This window comes from Bos taurus, chromosome 22 (genome assembly GCF_002263795.3).
Source record: "Bos taurus isolate L1 Dominette 01449 registration number 42190680 breed Hereford chromosome 22, ARS-UCD2.0, whole genome shotgun sequence".
Taxonomy (NCBI): Eukaryota; Metazoa; Chordata; class Mammalia; order Artiodactyla; family Bovidae; genus Bos; species Bos taurus.
In genome coordinates, this window is record NC_037349.1 from 32,436,002 (window position 1) to 32,460,039 (window position 24,038).

At 42.2% G+C, this 24,038-nt stretch overlaps 1 protein-coding gene across 1 annotated transcript; it reads right to left on the bottom strand.

Annotated features, from left to right (window-relative positions):
* Window positions 1-507: 507 nt before the first annotated feature.
* Window positions 508-21,969, bottom strand: ARL6IP5 (ADP ribosylation factor like GTPase 6 interacting protein 5). The gene is given in 3 exon segments (NM_001014891.1): window positions 508-1,442; window positions 3,919-4,136; window positions 21,785-21,969. Coding segments are annotated over 3 exon segments (567 nt in total). The 5' UTR covers window positions 21,961-21,969; the 3' UTR covers window positions 508-1,269.
* Between the last annotated feature and the right edge of the window lie 2,069 nt (window positions 21,970-24,038).

The window sequence follows — 24,038 nt, forward strand, 5'->3', positions numbered from 1 at the left end:
CTTCTAGGATGTACAAGAGTCTCTTCAATGAGTACTGCCCCAACTGTCTGCATGCTAGGGAAATCTAAATATTCTCTATTCATCTATGAAATCACTCAGCTGGCAAGGAAAACATGTTATATTACTTATTTCAAAATACATTGGGAGTAAAAAGAAGAAAGTAACAGAAAATATAAACTCATGCTATATTAATTCTAATGTCTGGCTATAAAAACATCTAGTGGTGCCAAGTGCCATCTAAAAGTTCTGTGAACTGCAGAATCAATGATCATTTTCATTCCCATTTTTAAACGTCTGTTTGCTTGGTCATCTAGAGATGGTTTTCACATTTCAAAAGATCAGCTATTACTGTCCTCTTTCTACCCCCAAGGAATTAATAAAAATGCGTGTTCATTTCTTACCTTCTAAATGTTGCAGTTAAAAACTGAATAAAAAGAAGAAAAAGGGGAAGAAAAAAGGGAAACATTATCTTGGATATGTCTTTGTCATTATAAAAACAAAAACTATGCAATAGAAACTCATTTTATTCTGATTTTTTTTTAACAAGCTTGTCAAGAATAATACAGGCTACAGAGCTGTAACCCCCTTAAAGAAGATGGTATTAGTTTGCAACAAATGCCTTCTAATGAAAACATTAATAGCATTTCAAAAATTTACAAAAAAGTTGATAAAATATTCTCCTAAGCAGCTAGCAGCTTTATGTTTGTAAACAAAATAGAAACAACTGCTTTATCCACTGCACATCAACCAGGAGGCAAAGTGATCAAGATTATTTTTTATTTTAAACAATAATAATAAAAGCTAAACTAATTGATACCCCACATATTATAATCCTAAGGAAGGAATATTTTTAGAGGAGGATGCTGAGGGGGATTAAAACAGGATAACATCATCTCCTTTCATAGTCTTTTCATTTATTCACATTGCCTTGATACTTTACAAACTGTTTCCTACAAAATAACCATACTGTTGCTGTACACTCCATGATTCTTTTATTCCCCTTAAGAAATAAGGGTGATCCGTTTCCAATCAGTTTACATAAACACACTGGAGATGTCGAGCATAACAGGAGGGTGGTTTCTTTTAGTCGGAGGCCTTTTCTCTGTGACAGCAGAGATGAGGACAGGGAGGCCTCTCTGTGCACGGTGCCACGGGTGGCTGAATGGTTCGTGCACCTCCTATTTCAAAAACACAAACGGAAAAGTAGGTCTGGACAAGGGCAAACCGAACTCGACTTCTGCTGCAACCCTATCACCAGGGCAGCTCCGTTTACTCCTTCATTTTACTGATATAGTCAGAAAACTTGGTGATGGTTTCCTCCTGCTGCTCCAGGGCATCTAGGACAATCCCCATGGGTGTCCTCTTCAGACCAATTTCCTCCATTTTATTCTCCAGTTTGTTCTTGAGGTTCCGGAGCCTCAGCGACGCATGGATGAACATCACTACAGGGAAGTGAAAGGTGACGGTTAGCACCAAAGCACCCATTCTCCCGCCCTGCTTCGCAACTGAAGTAACAACTTTCTCCATTAGCTACAGTCCAGTCTGCTTCCCTAACAGATCCACATCCCAGCTGCTGCTGCTAAGTCGCTACGTCATGTCCGACTCTGTGCGACCCCAAAGACGGCAGCCCACCAGGCTCCCCCGTCCCTGGGATTCTCTAGGCAAGAACACTGGAGTGGGTTGCCATTTCCTTCTCCACATCCCACAGTGGATCCTTAAACTTTATATAAAGCTCTTTGTCAGCCTAATGGACCCAAGTCCCTGTATGGATCCTTGGACTTTACAGTATTCTTTGTGTGTGCAGGAGAATGTCGTATTCAGCAGGAAGGACCATAATCTGGCAGCCACGCTCTTCCCTTCACACATTGTTATCACTGCCTTTCAGATGCTACTTAAATACCCTGAAATTCAAAGTGAATCGATGTGATTTCAACCTACCTAAAAATGAACTTAATGCTAACCTTTTCCAGAAAAGAACTTATGCTCAGCTCAGGGGTTATCTGTATTTTGTTCCTGCAGGAGGCACACAAGTGAAGTCCTCTTAGAAGGTGCCTCCTAATGGGCAGTTTTGCACAGTGTTGGGTATAGATATCTGGATAAAAAGCTATTGCACAGTGTTGGATATAGAATGTCTGGATAAAATGCTAAGGGTTTACAGACCTTACGTAATCTGGTATTCACAGAATTTACCTGATCATTAAGAATTACCTGAGTTTGTTTGTAAGAAACAGATTTTCTCTGGCCCATCTCCTGGGCCTCCTGAACTTCTAGAACCTTTACAGGGCTGGGCTCAGGAATCTGTATTTAAGTCAACACCTTGGGTAATCTACACCAGCACTTTTCAAACTTCTGTGTGCATACAGATCACCAGAGAGAAAGCCTGTTAGATAGGCAGATTCCCAGTCTCCAGCACCTGGAGTTGAGATTGTTGAGACCGAGGTAGGGTTCTGGAATGTAATGTTTCAGTAACCACTGTGGGTGATTTTGATGTGGGTGATTTTGATGTGGGTGATTTTGATGTGGGTGATTTGGGGCCCTCATTTTGAGAAGCACTCATGTGCATTCTCTCCAGAGGCTCCTAATCAAGAGTGACCACTAGAAACATTTGAGGAGCTTTCTAAAAATACAGGTTCTTTGGACAGTCCTGTGGGCCAAAGAATCAAGATCTCCACGGGATGTGGCTGAGAAACATATATGTTAAAATCATCCTGGATGATTCTCACAGTCATCAAAGTTTGGGAATCACTGACCTTGTCTAATTCCCTTCTTTTATGGATGAGTGAGCTATAGCCCATATAGGATTATTGTTGTTGTTCAGTCACTCAGTAGTGTCTGACTCTGTGACCCCATGGACCCCAGCACTCCAGGCTTCCCTGTCCTTCACTGTTTCCCAGAGTTTGCTCAAACTCATGTCCATTGAGTTGATGATGCCATCCAATTATTTCACTGTCTGTCGCCCCCTTCTCCTCCTGCCCTCAATCTTTCCCAGCATCAGGATCTTTTCCAGTGAGTCAGCTCTTCCCATATAAGACAATTGGTGCAGATCACATGGCTGGTTTCCAGCAGGTCTACGAATAGAAACCTGGACCCTTGACTCTTAACTTACGATATGTTTCATTACACTGCTCTGTTTTTTACAAACTGTATACTCAGGCAGAATCACTGAAATACTGTCTCTAGCACATAAAGAAATCCTGAAGAGTATTTCAAAAATGTCTAAATTTAATGATTCAATTATTTTATCCAATAAGGTGTGGGATTCACATATAAATATTCTGGGGGCTTAATCGAACAAACCCGAAACAAGGAATTGTTTTATTTAGTGGAATGGCAGCACATGAAATGCTTTTAAAGATTAAAGGGATGTTCCTGTCACTGAGTACACTATAATTCTAATCAGATTTCCATTGATGAGACTGGAGTTGTGTCTGTTCTCTATTTCAGGCCTCAGTCTGCTTGGGAATCTCAGTCAACAGTGCACGTACACTTTAGAAAATGTCTCGTTCTCATCACTAGAATTGGAGTCCATGGTTACCTATACTCTGGGCCAACTTACAACGCTTTCGACACTAATTACAATCTTCTGAGTAAGTAAACATTCATTTCTGTGTCAGCACGGGATGCCTGGCACTGAACGGTTAAGACAAATCTGGATTCCAGTGCAGACCATGCCACTACTGTATGACTTGGGATCCGAATTTGTTTTGTTTACTGTTGTGTCCCCAGAAGAGCGGCACCGAGGGGGTGCCCAGTACGTATCTGTGCCATTAATGGGCTATTCAGCCTTGATCTGCTGTTGCAGAAAACTCTTGATAGTTTTGCAGACCTGCCAACGCACCTCTCAGAAACAGGTTAGGACATTCTCACTGGATGAATGGATCGACATTGCTTGATGATATAAGGCTCAGGTTCACTTACACAGCAAAGGAAATGTGATACCAAACACAAAGACCATGACTCCCCCGAAGAGGGAGATGAGGAAGTAGCTGGCTAGCATGACCACCATGACAAACGCTGTGGGGTACTGCTTCTTCATCCGACGGAGGATGTCTTTATTGTGGGCTGCCCACACGAAGCCTGTGAACACCAGCACCACCACAATGCCTCCAAGGATCATGTTGAAGGGGCTCAGGAACCTGGAATATGGAAGAAAGGAGGCGCCCAGGTCAGGAGGAGGGAAATGAAGCGGGGAGGGGAAGAGCAACAACAAAGCTTACTTACCAAGCCTTTCATCTAAGTTGTCTCATTTACTCCTCATATCCGATGAGATCGATAGTATTAAATCACGTCTCCAAGGAAGAAACTTGGGAACAGAGGTTAGAGCACGGTGGAGGGAAAATTCACAGGGAGGCAGTGTGCTCCTACCGAACAGCCCATCACATTAGAGGCCCAGCATTTCAATAGACTAGAGCCCCTTTGTGGATGGGCTGTCTTTAGCTTTCATACATCCTGGGCTCTAGTATATAACGATTGTATTTTCCGAGCTCCAAGGGTTTATTTAAATCCTCCTAGAATCTGCCATGCTAGATGAATGTGGAGTTCAGGTCACACAGTGGGCTTCATAAGCCAGTGTGCAGTTACACTTATGTCTGGACTGTACAATAATTTTAAAAACTTCTACTTGAATCCCAATATGTGTGTGTGCATGTTTAAATGCATCAACCTTTGGGTTTCTTGCTTCTCCTGGAAACAAGAAAATCTCACAAAACTAGGCCCAGTTTCCCACGTTAGCCACTGGCTAGAGTGCCTTCTCCTTTACGTAGAATAAATGCTTTCCATTTAATCTCAGCCCCCACCACTATCTACGGAATCTTTGACACAGAGGCCCCCAGTGAGCTGCCATTAACAACTGTTTTTCTAACAGCTGCCTTGCCCTGGTCTCTTACATAAGCTGCCTGGCCCATGGAGGCATTTGGGTTTATGACTCTTGGTGTTAAATAGGCCACTCTAATTCCTTCAAAGGCCCAGAGTATCATTAGGAGATGGGTTATCAACTGAGATTTCCAGGCATAAAACTTCCAGTTTCATTGTTACATGAGCCAAAGGATACACTGCTGTGAATAATGGGGGAAAGCCATTTATAAAGAGGACATGTAGATGAAGTACTTCCTAAGTGAGAATGACTGGGCATTGTAGCCCCACCCACCCCCACCCCCACCCCCCAAATTCTTAAAAGACATTTGTGGTCAGCAAGTATGATGATTTACTAACTTTTTACCCTCCTAAGAGGCTAATGAGCATGTTGCTTGGGAAGAACAAGGAGGGGTCAGTGTGTTATCAGCATCACTGATTTGGAAGACAGGATAATGAAAGGTGATGCCAAGAACTGACTTTCTCTGAAACAGAACAGATGAAGTCATTTCATATTGGGATTTATATTTAGGATAAGATTCCTCTTTAAAAAATCCCTTGAAATTTTTCACTCTGATTCTGCCCCCTGAAACAGAAAACTTATTGTACTATTTAATATTTAAATAGTTTCAAATAGGAGTGAAAGTATTGCATATCTTAAGGGGTGAAAGCAGGGACATAATTAATGTCAAACTCCTTTGAAAAAGTTAATTTCTACTAAAATGCATGGAGCTAAACAGTGGTCAAAGTAGTAGCATGTAGTTTTAAATTAAACTCTATAATAATAAGTTGCTTATTTCATTCAGAACTCTTGCAAATACTTATACCCTTCCAGGCAAAAATCTCTTCAGAATAGATAATGTAAAGAAATTAATAAAAATGCAAAGACTGAATTGTAACAGTATTCACGAGTGATATTTATGATTTATAACTTTTAGAAACAATGTATATGGCCAACAATGTACTAAATGGTGACACATATAATTATTTTCAAAAAGTCAAAGTATGCTTTATCATGTGGGAAGGCAATCATAATTGCTTAGGTAAAAGCAACAGTTCTCTCTGGTAGGTGGATTTAGAATCTATGTTATATAACTCAGAAGTAGAAACTTCTACAATCAGTACCTTATTTTATGATCAGAAATAAAGTGAACATACAAAACATAAAATGTAAAGATATAAAAGTAACTGCTCCCCAGCCCCGGCCTCCCTGGTGGCTCAGATGGTAAAAAATCTGCTTGCAGTGCAGGAGACCTCAGTTTAATCCCTGGGTTGGGAAGATCCCCTGGAGGAGGGCATGGCCACCCCCTCCAGTATTCTTGCCTGGAGAATCCCATGGACCGAGGAGCCTGGCGGGGGCTACAGTCCATGGGGTCACACAGAGTTGGACACGACTTAGTGACTGAGCATGCACACAGGCTCTCCAGCCCCACACCTCTGGCTTTGAGCAGGCCAACTACAACAATCTTGCCTTGCTTCATCTCTCTAGTGATGCTGATGCAATTTCAATTCATGAGCACAGCCAAGCTCTGCCTTCTCCCACTCAAACTCCGGTTTCCGGCTCACTGTCCAGATCCTCTTTCAACTAATCCGCCCCACCCCACCCAACTCCCGAAGCTTTCCCAACATCCAGTATATGTGCTTGCTTGCGTGTCCTCTTTCTCCCTCAGTGTTTTCATTACCTAGGTCTCTTGGCCCTTTTTTCTTTTTCACGATTCTATCTGGGGTTATACCTTCTCTCCAGCTTTGACCCTAGAATTGGTTTGGTAAAGACAAAACTGTCCTTCAAAGTCTGGGATAGGAAAGATCTAGCTCAGGGCCAAAACAAGATCTTCTTTTGCAGGTGATGGGGAGACTGGGTGGAGAGGCTTAGAAACTCTCACAGACTAACACATTTCATTTCTAGCACCAAAACCATTATGAGAGAAATTTAAAAGACTCTAGCAGTTTTACTGGGTAATAGGATCATGGGTAGTATATTCCCATTTGCTTATTTCTATTTTCATATTTTTTCAATAGTCATATATTACTTGAAGATAAAATAATTGATATTTAAAAATAAAAGCAATGGGAGAAAGTTGCCTGAAAGAGACAAACCCTTTTACATAAACTTGATGTTGACCAAATCAATATTAACTCAAAGAACTAGAGCATAAGTTTCAAGTTTAGGAAACTCCTTTGTATAAGCTCCAAATAGGAGATGGTTGCATGCTGATGAGTCTATGTGTATGTGTGCTAGTCACTTCAGTCATGTCCAACTCTCCGCAACCCTGTGGACCTTAGTCCACCAGGCTCTTCTGTCCATGAGATTCTCTCCAGACAAGAATACTGGAATGAGTTGTCAGTGCCTCCTCCAGGGTATGTTCCTGACCCAGGAATTGAACCTATGTCTCCTGCATTGGCAGGCAAGTTCTTTACCACTAGCGCCAGCTGGGAGGCCTGGGAGATGGTTGGTTGGTGGAAAATGTCAAAGGCCTCCATCTCAGTTCTTCCTAGAATATCTATTAAAATAATAATTCACAAGGCAGAGCGTATAATAAAATGCATGCCAAGTTTTTTCTATGTTTCTCGGTACAAGTGAGGTAGACCTCTAGGCTGAAAGGCTAAATCAAGCCCAGGACAAAGAACAATGAAAAATCTAAGCTGACTCAAGCAATTCCAAATGTGCTTTTCACCTGCTCCTGTTGCTCATGTTCAAGAAGAGAGAACAGAGCAGAAAGTCCTATAGGACTGGTTTTGGCTTACCCAATGCCCAAGCTGTGATCTATAATTAGAAACCAAAGTTACAAGCTGGAAAAAATGAACAAAGTTACTTGGAGCAGAAATGATTTTCTTCTTTATTCTGCTTAAGCGCAATTCCATTCTGAGAAATGGGAAAATGCACAGCACTCCCACTGCCCTGGCACCTCCCTGTACTTGGAGCAAAATAAAATACACAGATCATCCTCCAGAGATTAAATTCATTTTCTAGTTAGTGCAGGAGTTTTGGAAACCAGTTCTTGTTTCAAATGAGTAAAGTTTTTACTCAACAGTTTGGGTTCTTAGTGACATAAATCACCATAAAGCCCAAGGACCATTAGGATAAAACTTTCATAAATATGCCACCTAGCTTTCACGTGGACAATTGCTGTTGGATTTGATAGGTGCTATTTCAATTTGGAGGTCCATGAATGAGAAAGAGGAAGGAAGGCTGGAAGCTAGATGGAAGCAAAGGAGAGAAGGGAAGGAAGAGAGGAGGGAGAGAAGAGAGAGACTGAAGGAGAGATGGAGAGATCATGATTTTCTGTCTTTGGTGAAAACAGGACTTTCCTTTACAAATCAAAAACATTAAATATGTTTTTCTAGTGTGAGTTGAAAATATATACCTACATATATATGTATCCTGGGCTTCCCAGGTGGTGCTAGAGGTCAAGAACCTGCCTGCCAATGCAGGAGACCCAGGTTTGATCCCTGGGTTGGGAAGATCCCTTGGAGGAGGGCATGGCAACCCACTCCAGTATTCTTGCCTGGAGAATCCAATGGACAGAGGAGCCTGGCGGGTTATGGTCCATGGGGTCACAAAGAGTCAGACACAGCCGAAGCAACTTAACACATGCATATGTATTCTACTCAGTAAGAAGATAAATGACAATATCAATATGACAGATAAATGTCATAGTTAAAAATTCTAGTGGAATCACTAACAGTTGTAAAAAGGCTTAGAATCCCATCACAGAACCCTATAGCTGACTCTTCAAAGAGGAATAAGTGCAATCCCATTACACGGATGAATAAGCTGAGACCCAGGGCAGTGAACAAACATATTTAGAGGCATCCAGGAGTAGGAAAAACAGTGCCAGTTGACACAATTCATAATATAACCCATTGTGTGTTGTTAACCAGCTCCAGGGATTTCCCCCCTCAACCTTTTAGAACCCTTTTCTTCTAGTTTGGGGTAAGCAACTAAAGGTCATTCTAGGAAATCCCTCAACATTCTCATTTGTCTCTAAAGGAAGGTAGTTATGAGCGGGTGTGGACGCAGGTCCTAAACTTACCAACGTGACTCAGTTAACTATGGCTGTAGTTTCAACACAAGTTGCTAAAAGACAAATAAAACTCTTGGCCAACTGCAGAATTTTAGATCTAGCATGGATCTTGAAAACACATCTCATTCTACACAGAAAGCATTAGTTGCTCGGTCATGTCCGACTCTTTGCAACCTCATGGACTGTAGCCTCTGTCCATGGAATTTTCTACACAGAATTAAGGTAAGAAACAGGTAAGTTAATAAATTTGTCCTGAGGCTCCCAACTGCAGTGCTGGTGATAAAAGTTTATTCAGAGATCTTCAGATTGACTCAAAGTGCACATTTGTTAATGCCTGCCACGCTGTAATGCCAACAAGAACCAAAGAGGCAGTGAAATATTTTCTGAGCAACAGAAGCAGCTTTGCACTGCGTTCCAATTTTCTAACCCCCAAAAAGCTATTTTTGTAGTTTGGTTCCTGAGGAAGCCTGACTCACTAAGAAAGCGGGGGAACCATTTACTCACAGTGCACTTCTCTAAATTGGTGATATTTTTCTGAGGTTCTGAAACAACCAGAGGAGTCACTGCAAATATGAATCCACCCATCCATTTTCTTGCTTCCTAGTGCTCTTAGGATAAAAACAGGATTCTTTCCACACTCTACATGGCCCTGCAGGCTCGGCCCCTGCCTGCCTCTGCAGCCAGGGCCACTGCGTACCGTTGCGTAGCTGGTATCTGGAACAAGGGTGCTGAGCTGAGGTGGGAAACAGGAGCCTGAAATTCAGGCCACGCTTCACCTGCCAAATCTGTGCTTTGCTTTACACTGCCTCCGCAGGAGGAACAGACCATTTCAGTCATCAGTATGAGGGATGCCTAAGGGCTATAGCATCTCTGCCTGTCAGCTTTCTCACACCACTGCCTCCTGATTTTCCGCACCATCCAGTGGGGTTTCTGTCTGTCTCTAGAGCCCACTCAACCCCTGGTCAATCCCAAGCCTAAGCACAAACCATTCTTTCTGCCCGATTCCTATCTCCTTCAAATCTCAGCTTAATCAGCTTTTCCCTAGTCTTTTGAACACATCCTAGCACCATCTGCCTCTTCTTCACAACCCCTAAGGTGATACATAACTGTGTGTGCTCAGTCACTTCAGTCATGTCCGACTCTTTGTGACCCTGTGGACTGTAGCCTGCCAGGCACTCTCTCCACAGGATTCTCCAGGACAGAATACTGGAGTGAGTTGCCATAAATTCAGTGGTGATTTGATACTTATTTGAATGAGTATCTTATGAATGTCTCTGTCTCCCACTAGAGATTAAGCACTATGAGGGCAGGGACCGTGATATTTTCTCCCCAGCACTTGGCATGACACTTGGCACAGAGCAGGAATTTGATAAATGTTTGTTGAAAGAAAGAAAAAAAAAAGTAAGTCTAGCACATTTTCCTATTATTTAAAGTAAGCTCAGCAACTTTGTATCGTCATGAAATAAGTGACGTGAGATTTATCTTGAACAAATTGCTCTTATTCCTCACTGTACACTAAACATTACTGTAAATATAGTCCCTGCTTTTGTACCTTCACAGAGCTGTGATGAAAGGAACAAATGAAAAACTAGAAGTAGGAAAAACTCCTATGTGATATAAGAAAAGATCAGATGAGATCACAGGACCCTTGGGCTTGCTGCAAGGAAGACTCTTTTCTAAGTTCTGTCTCTAGTGCTGGCTGGGGGCCAGGAGGAGGGCAGGTAGGACAGAGGGAGATCCATCCTCCTATAGACCTGCCTACGTAGGCCCCCTTGCTCTCGGATTCCACAGATAACCCCAACCATCTTCTGTGGTTACTTCCCACAGGGCTTTCTTCCTGGCAAGAACTATCTCTGATTATAAGGTATAAACGTATTAAACGCACAAATCAGTTTTGAGTAAACGTGATCAGTGTCTCCTGTATCTCTTGATCACAGGCAGTTAACATGGGCAGAGTTTGGTCTCTTTTGTCACAGAAAGGTCAAAGTAACCTAACCTTGAGATTCTCCTAATGGACTGAATCAGCCCACAAAATTTATTGCATACTCCCTGTGTACTGAATATTTGTTACACTGTGTGTATTGGTATCATCAAACTAAACACATCCTGATGATCCACTGTCTTGGCAACAGTTGGCTTGTTAAAAGTATCCATTGTAAGATATACTTTGGGAACCTCTGGGTTTTCTTCTGTGTTTATCAAGCTCATTGCTTGTTTTATTTGTATTAAACAACAGCTTGAACCTAAGTTAGAAGCTATAAGTCTCACCTCCCACAGCCGTGAAGCTTCAAATAGTCACTATACAAGGGATTAGACTGCAGCAGATCCTTTTAAAAATATTTATTTATGTATCTGTGCCATGTGGCAGCATGCAAACTCTTAGTTGTAGCTTGTGGGATCCAGTTCCTCAACAGGGATCAAACCTGGGACCCCCACCTTGGGAGCACAGAACCCTAGCCACTGGATCACCAGGGAAGTCCCAGAAAATCCTTTTTAAACTTTTATTATGGCAAATTCTAAAGGTAAAGAGAATGGTGTAATGAACTTCATGTATACTGATCACTGCTTTCAACAATTAGGAACTCATGGTTAATCTCATAATAATGCTTTAGAACTCAAGTGGAAAGATATTTGTTTAAAAACTGTTCTTTCTGAATGCTTTTAGTTGAGGTAACTAAATTGTCACATGGCAAGTTCTTACAGCGCTGTGGAGAGAAGACAGTTGTTTGGACAAATGCTAATGAGTCTGGTGACACATAAACTCCCCTCCTACAAGCAAATCCTTCTCTATTTATCTTCCACTAACCCTGGAGAAGGAAATGGCAACCCACTGCAGTATTCTTGCCTGGAGAATTTCACGGACAGAGGAGACTGGTGGGCTACAGTCTGTGGGGTCGCAAAGAGTAGGACACAAGAGACTAACACATTCACTTTCAACCCCAATTTCTGCATTCCTTTGTATTTCCTGGAGACAAGGAGGATTTCACTGATGGGATACAAGGGGGATTCATAGAAGCAGAAGCCAGAGCCTCAGTCTTCCACTTGGGATAGGCTTTCTGCCTTCCAAGTGTCTCCATTTTGTGAATGCTCCCTGGGAGAAAAGACCAGGAAATCCTATCTATTTATATGGGTAAATGTTCCCAGAACTGAAAGATAGCCTACAGGTTTTGCTTAAGATCACAGACACAAAAGTGTTTCCTGAAACAAGAAGCCAAGCTCACTACAAGAGACAGGATGGATGTTCTAAATATTCTGAAGCTGAGTCATTCATTTATCCAAATCAAAAATAAAAACGTCCAATGGCACTGCTCAATTTGGTAGATGTCCAGTTCACCTTTTAGAACTGCATTTCCTGTACAGAGCTCTCTGCCCCTAGTAAGCTGACTGAGAGCTTTTGCCCTCTTAGAAAGAGATAAAAAAAAAAAAAGATCAAAAAAAAAAATAAATAAATAAAAGAAAGAGATCAAAAAGAACCCCAAATCCATTTATTTATTTGCACATTTACCCAGAATCACTGTGAATCCTTACACAGGGAAAGGAGATAGAAACTACTAACACCAGTCTGGCAGCAGTAGGGGATTTTTTTTTTTTAAAGGTATATGGGGAGGTGTTGAGAAAAACAAGGTTACATACGTAGTGTCAGAGAAGATGATCTAATGAATTCTTATTTGATGAGGAATTTTCAGATTAAAATTTTACTGAGTGTTGACAGACCTCTTCAAGTTCTACATTTAGAAGAAACACATGCCCTGCCAGGGAAAGACATGGGCCAGCATGCCAAGTGCAGTGCCTCAAGTGCAAATAAAAGCGTGTGGGAGGGCAGGAAGAGATGAGTTCTGGGAGGACTGGGGAAGGCTGGGTGGACTTGTACTCCCACGGGTATCATCGAGGCATCCACAGTATCTGGGATGTAGCAGGTGCTCAGTAAATATCTGTCCAACTGAGTAGAAAGCATCTGAGCTGCAAGTGAGCATGGTTCCACTTAATAATCCTTTCTCCATCCACATACTCAGTGCCTCTCCCACTTTTTGACACCTGTGAGTTTTGCGATTTGGAATCATTAATGTACAGGGGAGATCAGGTTAAGTCAGGTTGAAAATGATGTGTGTTTATATATGCGTATGTTTCTGTATGCTTGCTATACTCGTATAAAAATTGATTATTATGTTTTCAGCATCATCTTGGTGCCTCTCTTGACCCTAAAAGTTTTAAGGGCAGGAACCACAGCTGTCTAATTCTCCACTGTATCTCCTAGCATAACACCTGAGATATTGGTAAGGGATTCATTCTCCTAGTGGGATGAATAAAGGAAGCAACACAAGTGAGAGAAATGCAGAACTGGCTTTGAAGCTGAAAAATTTCAGGAAACATTTCCATTAAGTTCAGCATAAACAGATTGCAATTAATTCTATCTGCAAAGGTTTTAATACATTCCTCCCCATCCAAGGACTCTCTGATTCTCCTCTTCCTTTACCAACTAGAAACTTAAAAGGTATGAACAATCTGCCCATTTCTTAAAACCAGTTGTTGGTAGCTACCAGCCTACAACATATAATGAGACCACGCTCATTTTGAAAAAGATTACAGTTTAGTCTTTTCAGATAGATACCAGCCTTCCAAAAACTCCTTACCATCCCAAGCAACTGAAAGCAAAAAGTGGTAACTCTAGTTTCTGCCCAGTGGTAACACCTCCATAGACCATACAGGGATGAAGTACTTCAGCTAACAAAATATGAGCTGATTCACTCACCAGCTACATTATGTTGCCTTAAAAGAGAAGCACTAATGTACATCATTAAGAATAAAGGTGCCTTTCTGGCTGGAGACACAGCAGAGGCATGTACATATTCACAGAATCTGTGTGCGGTTAGTACTTCTGAGGCCACATCAGAAAATATGTGTTCTAATGGCAGGGAGTATTTGTGAGAGGGAGATAGGCATGATAATACAAATGTTGTGAGTCAGGCATGCTGTTGAATTTGGTTAATAAGGGGCTTTAGAATATATGCAATGGCTTAATGGACAAAGTATTTCAATTATACTAATAAACCAAGCTTCTATTAGCAGCTTTGGTTCAAATTAGCCTCGTGACCTTTACATCTATGAAAGCTGTGGGGTTTGATGGGATCAGTATTTTTTTTAGCTTTCTTTCTTTTATTCTCTCTCTCTTTTTTTTTTTTAGTTTTTAAATTATGAGAATATGATAACATGTACAGGAAACTTGGAAAATATAGAACAAAGTTATATATGGTCCCACTATATAAGTAGCTAAATTAAGATTTTTAATTGAAATTTTAATATCAAACTCTCAAGAGTGAATAGAATGAATATACAGAGAAGTAGAAGGATACACAAGACCTGAAAAGCACCATAAACCAATTCAACATAATTAAGATTTATATAATTTTCACACAATGTTAGGATACAAATTCTCTTCAAGTTCCCTTAGACTATAAACTAGGAGACACTGGAACATATCCAGGGATATAAAACAAGGTGCAAACATTTCATGGCCTAAAGGTACTGAAATCATATAGAGTCTGTTCTCTTATCACAGTGGGATTATGTTAGAAATCAATATCAAAAGATGTTTTAAAAATAGTTCCGCAGCAGCACATATTTTCAAGTTCAATGTGACATTTACCAACAGAGATCTTTGACTTGGCCATTGAAAGCCTCAAAGTTAGAAGACTGAAAAAAACACAGAGGGTGATTGCAGAGAAGAAAGCATTTAAATGAGAAAGTAATATCAAAGATACTTTAAAACCTCCAAGTATTTAGAAATTAAATGTCCATTTTTAAATGATGGGTAAGAATTGATGCTTTTGAACTGTGGTGTTGGAGAAGACTCTTGAGAGTCCCTTGGATTGCAAGGAGATCCAACCAGTCCGAATATTTAGAAATTAAATGTCCATTTTTAAATGATGGGTACAAATTTATGCTTTTGAACTATGGTGTTGGAGAAGACTCTTGAGAGTCCCTTGGATTGCAAGGAGATCCAACCAGTCCATCCTAAAGGAAATCAGTCCTGAATGTTCATTGGAAGGACTGATGCTGAAACTGAAGCTCCAATACTGTGGCCATCTGATGTGAAGAGCTGACTCATTTGAAAAGACCCTGATGCTGGGAAAGACTGAAGGCACGAGAAGGGGACAACAGAGGATGAGATGGTTGGATGGCATCACCAGCTCGATGGACATGAGTTTGAGCAGGCTCCAAGAGACGGTGGGGGACAGGGAGGCCTGGCATGCTGCAGCCCACGGGGTCGCAAAGAGTTGGACATGACAGAGCGACTGAACTGAACTGAACTGAAATGATATCTAACAAGCCATAACAAGGAAAATTAGAACATATTTGTAATATAATAGGGATCAATACTTCTCAGTTTCAACTTAGGAGACATATCAGAATTACTTGGGGCATTGAAATAAAAAAAAACACAGATGCCTGAACCTAGCCAAGAACTATACACCAAGAATCTCCAAAGGTAACATCTGGGCTTATAGGTTGATTTATTTATATTTTCTTACTCTTTCCTTTAAACCAGATCAGATCAGTGTTTTTTTTTTAATTGTAATGCACCTAGGACTCATCTAAGAGTTGTGTTAAAACATAGATTCTGACCCAATAGGTCTGGGATGGACCCTGAGATTCTGCATTTCTAACAGCCTCCCAGGGTAAAAAAAAAAAAATACTGCAATTGCATGGTCCACAGTTTGGACAGATTTCTCTAGCAAATCTTTTGGCGTTCTTTTAAGCACATGGATGCCTGTCTACAACTAGACTGTATCATATACTTGGTACTTAAATTGCACATGCAATTAGGTTATGCCTTTGCTTTTCACTTTGAAAACAGAGAGAGACATCTATTGCTATAGTCAACAGAAAAAGAATATCCAGTGCTGAGATGTCTCCTGCGAAGGATGGAGAAGGTTAAGTCATGTCCTTTTCTATCTTAGACATTGTTTCTTTCTTGTTTTAAATGATGCAAAGTCATGTGCAACAGAACACGCATTCCTCAGCTTGTTATTCATGCTTCTTTAACTCATTTGATCTCTTCTGGAGTGATGCCTGCATTTCAAAAGGAAACTCAGCTCTTCAAGGAAGCAAAGTTTTCTAAGTAACAGAAGTTGCAGTTACTAAAGGGTAACTATCAACCTAGAAGAGTGGGACGGGGAGGGAGATGAGAGGGATGTTCAAAAGGGAAGGAATATATGTATACCTATGGCTGATTCATGTTGAGGTTTGACAGAAAACAACAAAATTCTGTAAAGCAATTATCCTTCAATTAAAAAATAAATTTTTATAAATAAAAATAAAAATGAAAATTTCTACAGTAATCATCTAATACTTCTGCTCAAGAGAATACACAAGTTGGGAGACTTCTAAACATGTCTGTAATCTAGGATTTCATAGAATAATAGCAGTTAACATTTGAGTGTTATCATTTGCTAGGCCCTAGCATCCCAGGGACGGGGGGAGCCTGGTAGGCTGCTGTCTATGGGGTCGCACAGAGTTGGACATGACTGAAGCGACTTAGCAGCAGCAGCAGCAGTGTGTTTTATATTAATGAAGTCATTTGATTCCTATTCTATAGCAGAAAAACTCCAGGGCAAGTGGACTTTTGAACAGAAAGTGGATAAAAGTAAATGCCATAAGTCTATCAAAAAATAAGACTGAGTCTGTGGAACCAGTAGAGTCTTCTAGGCAAAGCAGAAAAAGAATGATCACATAACAAATACAATAAATTAAAGCTAATGATCAAAGCTGAATAAAGCTTAAAATCCAAGCCAAATCTAATGTTTGAAAAGTCAGGAGCCAGGACCTAATGTCAAACTGCTCTGTTCTGTCCTTGTGAAACTCTGTTTTTGTAATTTATTATAAAGCAACTTGCTTTCCAGGTGGCTCAGTGGTAAAGAATCTGCCTGCCAATGCAGGAGATATGGGTTTGACCCCTAGGTTACTGGGAAGATCCCCTGGAGAAGGAAATGGCAACCTACTCCAGTTTTCTTGCCTGGGAAAACCCACGGCCAGAGGAGCCTAGTGGGCTACAGCCCACGGGGTCACAAAGAGTTGGACATGACTGAGTGACTAAACAATAGCAACAAAGATAAAGCAACTTGCATTTAGTAAAGATGATGTTGAAGAATCCTCATATTTTTCTTGGCAAGAGAGCAGTGGTTCTCAATTGGGGTGATTTGGATCCCAAGGGGACATTTGGCAATGTCTGGAGACATTTTTGATTGTCACAGCTGAAGGGGAAGGCACTTTTTTCTTTTATTGCAAATTACGTTTTATGAATAAAACAAGTACAAACTAATGTATCAATATGCACATAGCAGAGAGCAAAGATGGTGCTAAGCAACCTACAATACACAGGACAGTCCCCTACAACAAAGTATTCTACCGTCCAAAATGTCAGTAGCACCCAGATGGAGAAACATTACAGAAGGGCATTTCACTGCATTTGCAAGGGCAATATGAAGTAATCAAGAGTCTGATTTTTAAACTTTGTAAAATTGAATTTTTACACCATAGCAATCCTAACCAATACGCAGTGAGCACTTTCAGCAACACCCCCCGTTAGTCTCACTCCAGGAGCATGTTGCTGTTACGTGCTGGCTGTTGCTGTGTGCTTCGAAATAATTTATTCCATTAAGTAGGTTAAAAGTTGCCCCCACCCTCATGTTGAAACCTTATGTTCATTTATTTATGCTTTTCACTCATCAGCTAAGCATCTGCTATATTCTTGGCCTCAGGGATCCAGAGAATAAAAATAATGTTAAGCACAACAACAAGAAAACCCGCCTCACAAACAAAACCCAGTCTCTGGCCTCAAGGTGTCAAGAGCACAGAGTGATGACAAGTGAACAGACAACCTAAAACTTGTGGAGTAAGTACCAGGCAAAATATAGACACAAAAGTGGGGAGGGAGGGAGAAGGGAGACTGTCTCCTCAAAGAGATGGTACCAAAACCGAGTCCTGTAGGAGAAGCAGGGGTAGGTGAGTAAGTTGGGGACTGGTGTTTGGGTCGATGGAGCTGCTGGGGTAATGATGGTGCCTGTGTTTCTCTGTTAGTCTATGATAACACTAACAGAGATAAAAATAATAATAAAACTCCAAAATAAATTTCTTGGAGCAAACAGTAGGGGCCAGACACTGTATTAAGAAACTTGCCTATATTAACTCAGATAATCCTCACAAAAGCCCCATAACACAGGTTCCGGGAATAGTCTCATTTTACAGCTGAGGAAACTGAGGCAAAGGGTGTTTCAAGTGACCTACCCAAGGTCACATGGCTAGTGACTGGTAGTTGGGATTCAAAATTGACTTAACCAGGCTGCTGCTGCTAAGTCGCTTCAGTCGTGTCCAACTCTGTGCGACCCCATAGACGGCAGCCCACCAGGCTTCCCCGTCCCTGGGATTCTCCAGGCAAGAACACTGGAGTGGGTTGCCATTTCCTTCTCCAATGCACGAAAGTGAAAAGAGCAAGTGAAGTCATTCAGTCGTGTCCGACTGTAGCGACCCCATGGACTGCAGCCTACCAGGCTCCTCCGTCCATGGGATTTTCCAGGCAAAAGTACTGGAGTGGGGTGCCATTGCCTTCTCCGACTTAACCAGGCGCTAGTGCCTAAATTCTTAACTACTATTGTCTACTATGTGAAGAGACAGACGATATGGCAATTGCCCCCACCAGGTCTGCTAGCTAAGACTTAATTAGCTTAAGTAGGTCTGTTCAGACTTAATCTGAAAGGCAGAACAGATTCCATATATGAATGGAAGTCATATGCCTGGGAAACCATGCTATTAGGATGAAGACCAAACTTTTCTAATCATGAATTACCAGGCCATGCCTGATCAGGCCCTCACTCACAGATCTGTCTCTATCTTAAGCCTCTGAATCTCCATCTCAGTCTGGGCAGCCCCTTCAGTCGTTTTGGAGCTAGATGATATCCACTTTGTTCGCCCCCTCCATTTCTGCAATGTTCAAGAGTAGCTTCACTCTTTCCTCACGCAGGCCAGTTTTCAACATAGGAACATTCAGAGTTGAGGCTGAAGCCCTCCAACAATGACCTGATGGCCTCTCCCATGCATCAGCGGGCAGCACCACTGAAGAAGACCCTTCAAACACAATCCTTTCCCCAGGAAACACCCCAGCCATATCTTCACACACACACACTATACCAAGATGTGATGAGAAACCATCAGATACAGGTAAAGGATCCAGGTGAACAGCCTCCAGTACTGTTCTGACCCTCCCATCTACTGACGTCACAAAAGAGAAAATTTCTCTTTAGAATGAGAAACACATTCCGGAGTCAGCTAAGCTCCCTGACCCTGAAGATATTTGTTATTTTCCAGCTTTAAGACACTCTAACCTCATGACTCAGAGGAAGGTGGAATAGTAGATAAGAGCACAAGCCTGGGATTGTGACTTTGGGCTGGTCATGTAATCTCTCTGAGCCTCAGGTTTAGTAATAATATCTCATCTCATTGGGCTGCATTATGTGGCAAAGTATCTGGCACATGCAGCACTCAATAAATGTTAGCTTTTATTATAATTAAATTATGAAGAAAGAAATGAGCAATCTGGAAAGAACTATAGGCTGTGTGTTTGCAGATGCATAGAAAACAGTTGAAGATGTCACAAAAGATTTTACTGGGGTACAAAGGAAATCCCACACTTGACATACCATCTTCAAAACAACTGACTAGCCTGTACCTTTTGTAAGTTTTTAAAGATAAGGATAATAAACAATGAAATAGCTACTTTGCACTTTGACTGCCAATCTACAGCTCCTGCTTGAAAAGGGAAATGGGAAGGGCCAACATCCCAAACTGCCTGAGTTAGTGGGCTAAGACTTCACAATGAAGGAGCTATATTTAGTCAGCGGCTGCCCCTGGCATTCATAGTGAAAAATGAATGCCATCAAGGTAGCAAGGCTACTGCAGCTTCTGTCCATCTGGGCAGTATATCTTTTTGAAAAGCAAGTTTTTTGTTTTGTTTTCTGTACATTTGATTCATCTGTGTCAAATCTTGCCCAATATCTAAGCCTTTGGGGGGGTACCTAAAAAACAAAAAAAACAACAACCCTAGCTAGATCATTAGATAAGATGCCTTTACAAGGGAAAAGAAAAAGAAAACAAAACAAGAGATGTAATCCTATTTACCTGTGATTTTTTTAAAGACTTTTTTTTATTGCTCTGGGAAATACGCATTAAGCATGAAGCTAGGGGAAGGGTTAGAAGGCAGCTGATCCAGGCCTGTCCCACTCCAACTAATTTTAACTTGGCAGAGTGTTCAGATCCCAGTGCCCTCCTCACACCAAGCTGTTCTGAGTTCCTTAAGCAACACATCATGAGGATCTGAGTAATTGTCTACAGAACCCCACCAACGAGAGTCCTTTTCTGCAAAGGGGCAAACAGCCTGAACCACAACCAGAAATTATGGACTCCTTTTCTCTCCCCTGAGCTGGGTATCAGGTCCTACAGCTTCTCAACAACTGTCGCATGCTCTTTGGCCAAGATTCATGTGTGATGGATCTTGGTGTGCCTGAGCTTGGTACAGAGAAGTGACTCAATAAATAAGCCAAAGAACAGTAAACCAACTTCAGGAACCACACTATTCATCCTTCCCCACACCTTCCAAGTTTAGATTTTTCCTTTCTCCCAGGCCAGCTTTCTTTTTCCCTGTGTTCAAGTTCAAACAGAAATGTCAGCCACTTCTTTAATGACAAGTGAATTCCTTTATAAAGTCTGAGGGTGGCTTTTTCTTTAAAGATGCATAGGATCAGCAAGATGTAGAATAGCACCACCCCATCTTGCAAAACGGAGAAGGCAATGGCACCCCACTCCAGTACTCTTGCCTGGAAAATCCCATGGATGGAGGAGCCTGGTAGGCTGCCGTCCATGGGGTCGCTAGGAGTCGCTAGGAGTCGGACACGACTGAGCGACTTCACTTTCTCTTTTCACTTTCATGCATTGGAGAAGGAAATGGCAACCCACTCCAGTGTTCTTGCCTGGAGAATCCCAGGGACAGAGGAGCCTAGTGGGCTGCCGTCCATGGGGTCGCTAGGAGTCAGACACGACTGAAGTGACTTAGCATAGCATAGCATAGCATCTTGCAAAAATGACTGAAGCATTACTTAAAGGATGACCTACAAGAAAAAGTGGTTTCTAGAAGAGCAGGTGTTGGGTGAAATCGTATATAACACAGGACACTTAATTTTAAGACCGGGTGCGAAGATAAAGTGACCATCTCTGGCAAGTCCTGGAAGAAAAAAAAAGAGCAAAAGGGACGCCGTTTCTACACGGCAGACTTCGCCCCATACTGGGAGATGCGCCACCAGGCTACACCCACCCTTTTGCTCCCAAGCTCAGCTTTCTCGTACAATGTGGCAGGCGCTAGGCCAAGAAACCCATAAAGAGCATCGCTTCTCTGATGTCCTTTTTACACTAACACCCCAGAAGGCAAGTTCGGATCCACACCCCGGGGCCCCAAACCTTCCAGGACGGCGTCCGCCCCAGCCAGCTGCAGGGTAAGGTTACACCACTTTCCTCTTTCTTCTTATTTTTAAGAGACAGGGGAGCAACAAATAGCAACCACAGCAAAAGAGTAATCGGGAAGGAGGAAGAAAAAAAAAAAAGTCATTTTTTTCTTGCTAGAGGTTGGCAGTATTTCCGCACCCCCTAGGACTCCTTTCACGCTTCAGCCCGAGGCGCGGAAAAGAAAAAGGACCCCTGATTGCTGCGGCCTCGCCCTGCGAACAAGTTTCCACGGGTTTGCCCGCCTGCAGTTATCAGGGCAGGAGACCTGCGCGGAGAGCGTTTCCTCATCCCGGGATCTTGCACCCAGAGCCCCCTCCGTGCTGCCCGCGATCAGTGTCCGGGAGGGGAACCCCACTTACCCCACAACGGAAATCATCATGGCAGCCACCACTAGGTAGTTGGTCTGGTAATAGAGCAGGTTGCTCACCACACGGTTGTTCCATTTGGAAATGTCCCTGAAGTCCGGCCGGGCAAAGCGGTCAGAGCCTGGGAAGAAATCGTCCCAGGCGCGGAGAGGAGCGATATTCACGTCCATGTCTAGCGTCCCACCTTCTTGTTCTTTGCTTCTGGAATCTGACGGCGGCGGCGCGGCAAACGATCAGCTGAGCCGGGTTAAAGTTGACGAGAGGCTCTGCCTCGGTCGGCTCTACGGTTGGCGGACAGTGGAGTAAAAGAAATTGGGAGCGGACGGGCGTTTCTTCTCTTCTTTACCTCTTGATTGGTTAGCAGCAAGCGGTTGGTTACAGGAAAACAGCACCCCCCCGCCACCCTGCCCCGCCCGAAGCAGAGCAAAGTGGAGATGAACTGACAGAAAGAAACCAGCGGAAATCCTCTGGCTGAAGTGAGGTGGCAGAGCCTTCCCTGGCAGTCTGAATACAAACAACCTTCTTTAAAATACCCCTTTTGAATGTCTAACCTAGGAATGTCGTCTGGACTTTAGGGGAAATTTTTGCAGCTGTTCAGATGCACCAATCTGAGTGAAAGGGAGTGGAAGGCAACTGTAGCGTTACTGAATGATGAGCTGGTTTTGAAAGTTAAGTTGTTACTAACCTTTGCACATCCAAATGCAATTCACATGTTTTCTGTTTCACTATGAGTCACCATAAGTGAAATCAGATTGGCAGAATGGAAAAGAAATACGTGTGTAGAGCGGAACGGCTGGTTTGCTTTTTCACTCCTCTTCTTTATTCTCCATCTTTGTTTGCTGTGGGCAAATTTATACACCTACTGTGCCGTTCTAATGAAGTGGGCAGTCAGGTCACTTCAACCCTGAGCTGAGCATGTTGTTCTGTTTGAAAGTAAACAGTGATCTGCAGTATACTGATTGTTTTGCTCTCCAGTATTTTCTGGGCAGAAACATGGATTCCACTCCACAGGTTTTTCTTACTTTTATCCTAATTTCTGTGCACAGCTCTAAAGGAGCATAGTATTTTAATAGATAATGTGGTAGCTTGGTATCCCAGCCCAAAGAACTGCCAAGAGATGTAATAGTTGTAAATTTCCTTCTAAGGGGTTCCAAAGAGTTATCTTTTTTCAGTTAAGGGAGTGGTTGATAAAGGAAACCTCCTGTTATCAAAATGCATGAGAATAAAGTATTTTGGTTAATAATAGATCATGTGATTTCTAAGATGCTAATGTCTAAGATAATGAAATCTATAAACCTGCAAGTGGTGCTGTTTTTAAAAATTGAATTCATTTTCCTTCAGTTCAGTTCAGTCCACTCGCTCAGTCGTGTCCGACTCTTTGCGACCCCATGAATCGCAGCACGCCAGGCCTCCCTGTCCATCACCAACTCCCGGAGTTCACTCAGACTCACGTCCATCGAGTCAGTGATGCCATCCAGCCATCTCGTCCTCTGTCGTCCCCTTCTCCTCTTGCCCCCAATCCCTCCCAGCATCAGAGTCTTTTCCAATGAGTCAACTCTTCCAATGAGGTGGCCAAAGTACTGGAGTCTCAGCTTTAGCATCATTCCTTCCAAAGAAACCCCAGGGCTGATCTCCTTCAGAATGGACTGGTTGGATCTCCTTGCAGTCCAAGGGACTCTCAAGAGTCTTCTCCAACACCACAGTTCAAAAGCGTCAATTCTTCGGCGCTCAGCCTTCTTCACAGTCCAAATCTCACATCCATACATGACCACAGGAAAAACCATAGCCTTGACTAGACGGACCTTTGTTGGCAAAGTAATGTCTCTGCTTTTGAATATGCTATCTAGGTTGGTCATAACTTTCCTTCCAAGGAGTAAGCGTCTTTTAATTTCATGGCAGCAGTCACCATCTGCAGTGATTTTGGAGCCCCAAAAAATAAAGTCTAACACTGTTTCCACTGTTTCTCCATCTATTTCCCATGAAGTGATGGGACCGGATGCCATGATCTTCGTTTTCTGAATGTTGAGCTTTAAGCCAACTTTTTCACTCTCCACTTTCACTTTCATCAAGAGGCTTTTGAGTTCCTCTTCACTTTCTGCCATAAGGGTGGTGTCATCTGCATATCTGAGGTTATTGATATTTCTCCCAGCAATCTTGATTCCAGCTTGTGTTTCTTCTAGTCCAGCGTTTCTCATGATGTACTCTGCATAGAAGTTAAATAAGCAGGGTGACAATATACAGCCTTGAC